The 11,930-nt window shown below is 44.6% G+C and overlaps 1 protein-coding gene across 1 annotated transcript; it reads left to right on the top strand.

Moving 5' to 3' along the window:
* The first annotated feature begins 1,368 nt into the window (after positions 1–1,368).
* On the top strand, positions 1,369–8,734 carry LOC133456329 (kelch-like protein 10). The gene is made up of 5 exons (XM_061734807.1): positions 1,369–1,493; positions 3,136–3,616; positions 3,852–4,445; positions 5,206–5,355; positions 8,429–8,734. Exons 1-5 carry the CDS (start codon positions 1,369–1,371, stop codon positions 8,732–8,734), a joined length of 1,656 nt encoding a protein of 551 aa, XP_061590791.1.
* Positions 8,735–11,930: the final 3,196 nt, after the last annotated feature.

The following is an 11,930-nucleotide window of genomic DNA, read 5'->3' as shown; positions in this document are numbered from 1 at the left end:
AAAAAAAAAAAACACTTCAATCAAAAAAATGTATTTCAATCAAAGAAAAAAAGTGTTTGAATGCAAAAAAAAATTTGAGACCCAAACAATTGCATTTGAACACTTTTGTTTGGATTGAAAATATTTTTTTTCGAAGTGATTTTTTTTTTTTGGTTGAAGTGAAAAAAGTTTTGAAGTCTTTTTTTTTTTTATTGATTGAATCATTTTGACACAAACATCCCGCAGTGGGCAGATGCTTCCCCATTGGTCAGCCCAGAGTCAGACATGTTTGGTGTCTACACCAACGTCTACAGCCCCCCGACTTTAACCTAAATGGTCTTGTTTGTTTGTGCTGCTTTTGTTTTGAAGATATAATGGGTTTATTATGACATGATGAGCCCCCCACTTTGTTTCTGTCCAGGTGAAGCGGTGGAGTGAGCGTCGTTTTCATGAGGACAAAGTGTGACGTTCCTGCTTCGGGTGTTTTTTCCAGTTTTGAGACTCTGTGCAAGTTTTCTAAGTTCACCTGTTTTAGTTGAGAGTAATGTGTGTAATTTTAGCTGATATTGCTACTGTTTCAACATACAGTATAATGGCGTGGCCCAGTAGCTCCAAAGCAGGATGGTGTTCAATGCACTGGAGAGATGATCCTCACAGTACTGCCGGCTTTGTCCAGATGAGTGTGGGTTTGTTGAAGCAGGTGCATGACAGCATCTTCAACTCCAACCCTACACTGAAAAGCAGTGGCTCCTGGGAGGTGCTTGTTTGCTTATTAAGGTGGGCCAAAAAAAAGTCTCTCCAGAACTTTCATGATTTGGGATGTTAGGGCTACATGTCAATAACCTGGCTCAAGCTGAGGTTGAAGAGGTGCCGCAGAATCCCAGATATTTGGTCCAAACAGGCTTTCAGAACTCCGTGTTTCGGTTCAGTCTCTGCAGTTGCCTCTTCACCTGACGTCTCACAACTTTTACTGATAACAGGAATTTCCTAGAACTTGAGGATACTTCTTACAGAGCTGTGTTTATACAATTTAGAAAATTCAAAGTGTATTTACTATTTTTTTTATCACACAGGGAAGAGAATCTTATTTAGATTTTTTCTGATTTGTTTTAGTCTCGTTAGTATAGTTTAGTCTCCTTTAGGAAATATTCATATCCAACTAGTACTGACAAGTTCAAATGTTGCTACAGCAAATTTGGTTTAAAAAAATACAACCTAGATGACATGTTGACAAAAGAAGGGAATAATGGAATTATTTTCGAATAAAAACAGTATGATAATACCTGTTGAGCAATTCATATGTGCGTTTGAACTTCCTCAGAAAGTTCCTGCAGCTTTTTAAAATAAGCGATTTATCAGTAGTTAAAATCTTCTGAGCTACATTTGAGAATGGACATCTCTGTGTTGAAGGAGCTCCTTCTGGAGGAATCGCTGTGTGACGCCGTGATCAAAGTTGAAGATGGGGAGTTCAAAGCTCACAGGATCATCCTCTGCGGCCGCAGCTCCTACTTCAGGTGAACTGATTCATGCTATTTTCATGGAGTACTTAATTATCCTTTAGCCTGATTTTCATGTAACATGGAGCAACTTTCAAATGCTTTTAATAAACGTTGCAAATAGATTTTGAGTTAAACTGAGTTTTGGAAGACTATTCTTTGCCTGCTCAGTCATCAGCTTGACTGATGTAATCAGCTTTGTTGATAATTAGCTATGAGCTCATGGAAATGTGCCCAAGAGTTGAAAGTGTTACATTGCCATACTTAACATAACGTGGATTTAAATGATGCATCTTGTGCTGCAAACCCACTGAATATGGAGCTAGAACAGTCTCAGTAGGCACAAATTCACAGGCCAAGATTCACATGCACGGGATGATTTGCAAATGCACAGGACAATTCACACGTGCGCAGGACAAGATACACAGATGTATTTCTGATGCACAACAAAATATAACCTGATTTACAAACTGTTTTTGGTCTGTGGACTTTGTTGCATTTGTGTGTGAATTTTGAGACTCCCCTGACTTGCCTCAGTCCACAAATGTCTTTTTTTAAACACGATATCCTCCTTGTTTCTGCCAATTATAAGAATGCACCCAAAGTGCGGGACGATTTACTCATAAGCCAACCACATTAAGCCATTCAAACCACTATATGATGTGAATTTCAGTCAGTTCAACATGGCACGCAGAGCCACAAATCAAACATCTAATTCAATATGTTTCGCTACTTAATCCCCTTGTTTGCTAAGAGAAGTGTTTACTTATTAATCTCAATCGCTTTAACTGAGCAACTCCCAATACAGTCCTAATCTGTGGGCTAAACATCTGTGATTTTCTGACACTGTGACATCCACTGTTGCTGTGGACATGAACAGAACATGCTCTAAATCCACAGGGATTTCCTGGTCATCCCTTGTTGAGGTGAACAAACCCACGACTTCCAAAGGTTTCTTTTCCACCTGTCTAGTAGCACCTACCTTTCCGTGCAGTGCTGCATGCACGGATCATTCCGTGTTTAAAAAAAGACATTTGTGGACGTTCACACACAAATGCAGCGAAGTCCACAGACCACCAACCATTTGTAAACCAGGTTATATCAGAATCAGAATCAGAATCATGTTTATTTGGCCAGGGCAGGTCAGACAAGACATGGAATTTGACTCTGTATTTTCGCTCACTCTACAATAAATAGGTAATAGACAAATGACAGCTCTTATTAACATATATACAATTTTTTTAAAGTGAAAGGTGCAGCAGAATGAGGTAAACATGATTATTGGAAGGTGCATTGTCACAGCATATGATTGTGTTATTATTATTGTTAATATTATTATTGCACGGTGATTGATTCTCTGAGACTCCATGAGTGATGAGATTCATCAGAGAGACAGCTTGGGGGAACAAACTGTCTCTGTGTCTGGAGTTTTTATGTAGTTAATTTTTTTTATTTAACCTTTATTTCACCAGGAAACAAAAACTCGTTGAGATTAAAAATCTCTTTTACAAGAGGGTCCTAATATTTGTGTGTGCATCAGAAATACATCTGTGTATCTTGTCCTACCACGTGTGAATCTTGCCCAGTGCATTTGAGAATCGGTCTGTGCATTTGTGACTATTGAGACTGTTCTATCATAACCTGAATGTCGATCCCGCAGTGACCTGTTCTGCAGCAACCCAACACAGAAGGTCTTCAGCTTCCCGGACGTGTCAGCAAAAGTGATGAGCCTCATCGTGGAGAACGCCTACACCGGCTCCGTCACAGTGACGGAGGACAACGTGCTGGAACTGTTGGCGGGAGCGCAGGACTTCGACGTCAAAACCATCATTCAGGCCTGCTGTGACTTCCTGCAGAAAAACCTCAGCTCCGACAGCAGCATCGTCACCTGGAAGCTGGCAAAACACTCCCAGTATCCCGAGCTGAGGGAGAAAGCCTGCCTTTACATCCTGCTTCACTTCGAGGAGATTGCGAGGTTCTCCCAGGAGTTCGTGCAGCTGTCTGTGGAGGAACTGACGGATCTCATAGAGAAGGACGAGCTGAACGTGAGGCAGGAAAGTGCTGTTTTTGAGGCCATTCTCCGCTGGATCAGCTTTGCCCCTGAGGAACGCAGGGGCCACATGACCACATTGCTGCCCAGCGTAAGTAAAGACAGGACATTAAATAAACTATTAATGATTGATATGCAGTTCAGAAGTTCTGCAACCACAGTTTTATGAGTTGAAGTGGCAGATAAAGTATCTACCACCACCAACAGACCATTTAATGATGAAACACAAGTTAGAGTTTTGGCCTTGTAAGGGCTAACGTACAAGTCTGTGTTAATTGTGATCACTTATGTAGTCTCTATCTGCAAATGTTCTTGTTTCTGTCCAGGTCCGCCTGCTCTTAATGCCTATTGAGTACTTGGTTGAAATTGTGAGCAAAGATGATGTTGTAAGGAACAACCTGGACTGTGTGACTATGGTGACCAGCACCGTGGAGATCCTGCGTGACCCCAGCATGGAGAGACCCCCCACACGCACACGCCTGCCCGCCGAGCTGCTGTTCACTATCAGTGGCTTCCAGGACAATCTTCCAAATGATGAGATCGAGTTATATAATGTGCGAACTGACCGCTGGCTGACAGCATATAAGAATGATCAAACTTTTCCAAAGTTCTGCGGTTGCGTTCACCTCCAGGGATCCATCTATTTTATTGGCGGCGGTGTCACCCGTTTCCACTTAAGCAACGTGCAAATGTTCACCCTCGCCACCCAAAGTTGGCAAGAGGTTGGGTCGATGCATGAGCCTCGACGCTCCCTCGGTGTGGCCGTCCTGAACGGCTTCATATACGCCATGGGAGGCTGGAATGGCCATGAGACACTCAGGTCTGCAGAGCGGTTCCAGCCCGACACCAACCAGTGGACTGAAATCGCACCGATGCACGATCGGAGGGCTGATGTTGGCGCTGCAGCTCTGCACGGCAAGGTGGGTGGTACCAGACCGGAGGAAAAGAAACCTTTGGAAGTCGTGGGTTTTGTTCACCTGAACAAGTGGGGACCAGGAAATCCCTGTGGGCGAAGATTTAGAGCATTTCTGTTCATGTCCATAGCAACAGTGGATGTCACAGTGTCAGAAAATCACAAATGTTTAATTAAGACTTCTGGAAATTGTGATGCCTCTAAAGAAAAAAAGGTTGCATCCCCTTTACAGCCATCTGACATTAAACTAGATGTTTTTATATAATCTGTTTTACTCTATATCGCAGTATCTGGCCCATCTATGATTAACAAGAAACAGTTTTACTAGTAGGCTATTTTTAACATTTGAGAGGTACCAATTTAATTAATAACTTAAACATTTATTCATCTGTCTAGTAACTGTGCTTCCAGTGAAATGCTAACCTCCAAATTTTGAAATTAAACAGAGATTAAGCTCATTAGAGCTTTTGTTTTTTTACCTGCCATTGTTTATGCTATGTTTATGTAATATTTGCTCGGGGGTCATGTTCTGGACTCTGGAAAGATCCTAAAGACATCTTCTGTAATAGACGCTATATAAATAATATTGAATTGAATTGAAAATTTAATTGTTTCACAAAAAATATGTACAAAAAAAATATCAGAGTATGAAAAAAAAAAAAAGTAAAAGTACAACATATAGCAAATGTAATGTTGCAGATTGAACACTTGATGTTGGCATCACGGCATTCATGTCCGTTGCTGTCGCACATTTTTGTATTTCCCAGATATACATCTGTGGGGGATTCAGCGGCGGGGAGCCTCTGTTTTCTGCCGAGTGCTACAACCCTGACACCGACCAGTGGACGCTGATCACGCCCATGGAAACGGCTCGGTCTGCAGCCGGGGTCGTCAGCTACAACGGACACATTTACGTGGTAACCATTTTCAGCCTGTGGGATCTTTGCATCATTTAGGGTTTAACGTTTTTTAAATCAATTTTGCAAATCATTGCATTAGTTTCTGTTTGCATGTGAAGCTGTTTGATGTGTCTGAAACATACTGTAGCACGGTGAGTGCCACGGGGGCCCGACCGACAGGATGGAGAGACACAGAGTTTAATGCAGACCCTCTTTATTTACCCACAAACACCAACACAGTGCAGAAGCACCTTCACAGCAGCTCCACAGCCCCTTTCTGCTGTGCAGCTATGCCTTATGAAGGCTGGCAGAGTGGAGAGGCTGATTGGGCCCACCTGTGCCCTAATCAGCCTGAGTGGCTGCAGCTCCTCCACCCTGCCACACACCCCCAACGCCAAACTCGCGCCGGGGTCTGTCCGGCCGAGCCTACTCCCCCCCCCGCCCTCTCGGAGCGGGAGAGGAAGCCCGGAACCCCCGGGCCTTCCTGGTCGGGGGGGTCGTCCCCGGCGTCGGCCCGCCCGCCGTGGAAGCTGCTCTCGGGGCCGGGCCCATGGTGGCCTCGGGCCACACGGTGCGTCCAGGACCACCTCCTCCTCCGTGACGCAGACCCGCGTCGGCCGCTGGTCCGCCTCCAGGACCGCCTCCTCCACGGCGCAGCCCTGGTCTGGAGCTGGCGTGTCCAGGACCGCCTCCTCCGTCACGCCGCCCTGCTGGTCAGCCTCCACCTCTGCCGCCGACTCCGCCATCGCATCCGACTCCGCCTCTGCCTCCGACTCCGCCTCCATCCCAGGAGCCGTCGCCTGGCGGCCTGCAGCGACTGCCTCACGGCCGGTCGGCTGCAGCGCCGCCAGCGCTGCCGCGGCGAACCTCAGACGGGGTGCAGGGATGGGTCGCTCCATTGGCCATGCCGCCTCGGGAGCCGTCGCCTGGCGGCCCGCAGCTTCTGCCTCACGGCCTCTCAGCTGCGGCACCGCCAGCTCCTCCCGCGCTGCTGCGGCGAACCTCCGGCGTGGCGCAGGGGTGGGTCGGCCCGCGGGCATCAGCGCCGCCAACACAGCGAGCTGATGCCCGCCCTGGTCCCGGCGCAGGGCGGCCAGGTCCGCAATGGCCTGGGCGAGCGCGTCCAGGGCCCGCTCCATGCCTCTCCTCCCATCGGGCCCCACGTTGGGCGCCAGTGTAGCACGGTGAGTGCCACGGGGGCCCGACCGACAGGATGGAGAGACACAGAGTTTAATGCAGACCCTCTTTATTTACCCACAAACACCAACACAGTGCAGAAGCACCTTCACAGCAGCTCCACAGCCCCTTTCTGCTGTGCAGCTATGCCTTATGAAGGCTGGCAGAGTGGAGAGGCTGATTGGGCCCACCTGTGCCCTAATCAGCCTGAGTGGCTGCAGCTCCTCCACCCTGCCACACATACATTTGGAATATTGTAAATCAGGGGTCACCGACCCTGGTCCTGGAGCCTACGCTGCTTCCAGTACACCGTGATACAAGGAGCTGTGTCATCAACATCGTTGGGAATAACGGCGTTAGCGCGGTTACATACGCCTTTATTGTTTCACAGTGACGGGTAATCTAACTAATTACTATTTCAAACCTGCCTCACTCAGAATGAGTCAGGTCGGATAACATCAATTACATATCATGTCAGTGTTGAAAGATCCTCGTGTTCGTTTGTCTGGTGCGCCATTAAAAAAACCAGTGAACAGAATCAAATGTTAATAAAAGCTTTTATTATATCCTGCACACTGTTTTCCAGCCGGAGGTACACTTCTCTCAAACCACAAAGGTAGGAGAGGAATGCACACCGTGGTCATCAATCCAGTTGTATTTATACTAAAAAGGGAGGTGTTCTTTGTACCTGAACCCCATTGGTGGAGCCAGCTGCCCAACATATCAGACCTTCAGCCATACTGTATGTCCCTGTTTATTGCTCCTACTTGAGATGTCAACCCAGATAACGGATGAGACCCATCAGTGTGAAAACATATGTTTCTCTTAATTGTTTTCACCTAAAGAAACACTATTTAACAGCCTGTCATAAAACAGGAGGTGACCCTGCAAATGGAGAAAAAATACCAGTGTAGAATCTTATAGAAAAACCCTTCAAACTTTTAAACAATTTCATAAAATCCTAACAGTGTGTAGTAATGCGCCACATTTCACTGTCAGTTATGGTAACGGCGTTGTAACCTTTGAAATAGTAATTAGTTAGATTACCCGTTACTGGGAAACAATAACGGTTTTGGTAACGCCGTTATTCCCAACTCTGGTCATCAACATAGACTGCGTTTACATGCACTCAATAAGCCTTTTAAAACCCGAATATTGGCAATCACCCAAATTTGAACGGCCATATAAACACCAATAACCCTTTTGAATAACCCGAATTTGCTCATATTCCGGTTTTTAAAAACCTGAATATTACCCCTGGCTTACTCCTTTTAAAACCCGAATATTGGGTCATGTAAACGCCTAACGGAATATCCCAATCAAACGGAACATGAATTTGTTTTCTGCGCATGCTCTGTTCGCAAGGAATCCTGGTCTTCTGAGTCCAGGAAGTTCTTATAAACACTGAGAAACGCAAGACCACGCCACACTTTTGGAGTGAGGAGGAGACTAATCACTTCATAAATGTAATGAATGATATGAACATTTTGGCATTTGTAGACGGTAGAAAGTACCGGGATAGTGAGATTTACAAGACGGTGAGCGAAAGGTTGCGCGAAGTAGCATTTGTTTTGAATTTGGATACAGGAAGAGGAAGTGGAAATTACGTTAATTGCGCCATCCGGTTCTCCGCGCATCGCTGTTTTGATGGAGATATCCCGAATGATTAATTACAATGTATACAGGGATAACCCTGTTTGCTCACGCATGTAAACGGAATATTCCGAATGTTTCAGTAACCGGAATATTAGCCTATAAGCCAATAACCTGAATTTTGACTGCATGTAAACGTAGTCATTGATGTACAGCCATTAATTAGAATCAGGTGTGTTGATGCAGGGAAACATCTAGAACCTGCTGGACAGCTGCTCTCGAGGATCAGGGATGTAAATGAGGTGTTTCTTCTCGCTCCCAGGCTGGAGGCTGGGACGGCACCAATCACGTGTCCACCGTCTCCGCCTACGACCCCGTATCCGAGCACTGGTGCACGGCGGCCCCCATGCTTCACGCACGCAGCCAGTTCGGCATCGCCGTGCTGGAGGAGCAGCTGTACGTGGTGGGAGGCTTCCAGAATGAGAACCCGCTGATGTGCAGCAACGTGGAGCGCTACGACGGCGCCAGCGACAGCTGGCAGGCCGTGCGTGACCTCGACCAGACCTTCTTAGCCGTCAGCTGCTGCGTGGTGGAGCGGGTGCCGCACGCAGCGGCCTACCTGTCGTAAACGCCGTCCTCTAAACCAGCTTTAATCTAGTGTCGCATAAAGACATACATTTCCAATAAAGGAGAGAATCTGTTGTGCTTCCATTTTTGTGGTGTGAAGAGTCAACCAATTATTTTCAGATATTACACGAACAAGGTGATTTGAGAAACAAATCTGCTTCTTGGCACCACTTGCAGTGAGCATCCACCGCCCCCCTCGTCCAATCAGAGCCAGGGGGCGTGTTTACACGACCTTAATCAGTCATACCCCTCCAGAAAACAGCCCTTAAAGGGGACCTATTATGAAAAACAGGTTTTTTCTTGCTTTAACATATATAAAGTGGTCTCCCCTCAGCCTGCTAACTCAGAGAAGGAGGAAAGCAACCAAATTCTGCAGTGTCTGTACAGCCGCCCGGATGAGCCATCCAGTCTGATGTGGCTTCTATGAGCCGTTCAGATTCTGCTCCTGCCGTGACATCACGACTGGAGCGATGCGTAAAAACCACGCCCACAACTATCTCCACCGGCTGGAGCTTCCGCCATTTTTCCGTAGCGGTGTATCGTGTCATTTGCGTCAGGCAGCCAATCAGCACAGAGCCTCATTATCATAGCCGCCCGCCCACTCAGAATCCAGCATAGAGAATGAGGTTAGAAACGGAGAAGATAAAAACATGGCTTAGAGACTGAATTTCTAATTTATTTAGCAAAAACAATCAAAAGCTTGTTTTTAAGACATTCAAGGCCTGTTTAAAATAGGTATTAGATGCCATAATAGGTCCCCTTTAAGAATAGGGGCAGCCCCATCTTCAGTGGGTGGGGGGATCTTCCTCAGGTAGAAGCCAAACCCACAGCTGGAGCAACACGTCTTTTTGAAACTACTACTTTTTGCACTTTTTTATGTTTGTGCATGAAGTGACAATCTGTACAATCTGAGGTTTAAACGGCACCATCTTTTCATGAATGTGAGAAACTAAAGGGTTCCCTCGATTTGGGTCGCAGCTCATCATCAAGGGGGGAACGGTGGGTCCTGAAGCCGCACCAGTGGGGAAGCACTGATTTAAGATGTTCAACAGTCTTTATTGGCAGGACCATGAATCCGTCTGTGGTGTCTTACAGGAAATGAACCGGAACTTCCGTTCTCCCCGGAAAAAGTAGTCCAGCGGCTTTCCAGGCAAGCATTCCTGGATTAAAATGATTAAACTGTTTTGTCCTCCAGTGTCATCATTTTCTTATGTCCACTAGAAAATATGAGCATAAATCTAAAGCTGAAACACAGAAATTATGTCGGAAAGACAATAAATATGACTCCACTTCAATCTAGTTTTCAGAATTCTTAATCTCACTTTATTGCATTAGAAGAACATTTCTCATATATATATATATATATATATATATATATATATATATATATATATATATATATATATATATATATATATATATATATATTTATATATTTTATAAATGTGAATTTGTACACTAAAAGATTTTATTGTAACATGTTAGAAAATACTAATGCTCAAAAAACAGCCGTAAAAACAGTTACCAAACAATGATTATTACATTTCCTCGTTTTGTTTTGTATTTTGTTTTGGCCACTGTGAATGGGGAGAAACATAACAAACAAACAAACAAACAAAAGCACATGTTGGAGCTGCAACTGTGATTCAGGAGGAGAGGAGAGGACCACGGTCCGAGACACGCATCGCTTGAGCCATCGTACGAGCAGTAGGAGTAGCAGCTACTTAGCTATTTTGTGACCAAAATGATGACATGAACACAGGATGAGGTTCACGGCAGCAGGGGGGGAGAGACGAGGGCGTGGCGGGACAGAAACAGGGAGAACGGCGGGCATGAAGGAAAAGGCCATGTGGGAAGCCCGGCTCACGTGTAACCATCAACACTACAAACAGAGAACCTGAACGCAGCAGTTTTCAAGCCAGTGGGTCACAATTCCATTTATTCTCCTGTTAATATTGATAATACGTGTCACTAGTTTGAAAACCTGGCTGGGCCTTTTTTGGGAAAGGTTGTCTCTAAAAATAAAACATGGTTTAGGTCCACAAAACTGCACCTGAAAAAACCCACAGAAGGTCTTGTGAAAGTGTGACGTTCCTGCTTCGGGTGTTTTTTTTCCAGTTTTGAGAATCTGTGCAAGTTTTCTAAGTTCACCTATTTTAGTTGAGAGTAATGTGTGTAATTTTAGCTGATATTGCTACTGTTTCAACATATAATGGTGTGGCCCAGTAGCTCCAAAGCAGGAACGTCGCACTTTCTTCACGGAAACGACGCTCACTCCACCGCTTCACCTGGACATCAATGAAGTGGGGGGCTGCATGACGTCATTGTGTCATAATTAACCCATTATATCTTCAAAACTAAAGCAGCACAAACGATTTTTTTTGCACAAACCAGCACTAACGCAGCACAAACAAACAAGACCATTTTGGACAAAGTCGGGGGAATGTAGACATTGGTGTAGACACTTGTCACTCAAACATGTCTGACTCTGGGCTGACCAAAGGGGAAGCATCCGCCCACTGCGGGATGTTTGTGTCAAAATGATTCAATCAAAAAAAAAAGACTTCAAAACTTTTTTCACTTCAATCAAAAAAGAAATCACTTCAAATCGAAAAAAATATTTTCGATCCAAAAAAAGTGTTCAAATGCAATTCTTTGGGTCTCAAATATTTTTTTGCATTCAAACAAGTTTTTTCTTTTATTTAAACAGTTTTTTTTAATTGAAGTGATTTTTTTTTATTGAAAATATTTTTTTCTTCTTGAAGCAACTTCTTTTTTGATTAAATGATAAAGACACAAATGTCCTACCCATAATATGGCCCAAACAAAAAACACTACTTCAATCAAAAAAGTTGCTTCAAACAAAAAAAGCTTCACTTCTATTAAAGAAAACATTTCCAATCAAAGAAAAACAGTGTTCAAATACACTTTTTTCTTTGATTGAAATCATTTTTTTTTAATTGAAGTGAATTTTTTTCAATTGAAAATATATTTTTTGATTGAAGCAATCTTTTTTTTGATTGAATAATTAAGAAACAAATCTACCTCCATACGCAGCCTCCTGCCAGAGGGAAGAGTCTGAAACAGTTTGTGTCCAGGGTGGGAGGGGTCTGCCGCAATCTTTCCTGCACGCTTCAGGGTCCTGGAGGCGTGCAGGTCCTGTAGTGTTGGTCAGACTCAATCCTACCTCAAAGAAC

This window comes from Cololabis saira, chromosome 2 (genome assembly GCF_033807715.1).
Source record: "Cololabis saira isolate AMF1-May2022 chromosome 2, fColSai1.1, whole genome shotgun sequence".
NCBI lineage: Eukaryota > Metazoa > Chordata > Actinopteri > Beloniformes > Belonidae > Cololabis > Cololabis saira.
This window is presented reverse-complemented; position numbering and strand designations above follow the sequence as displayed.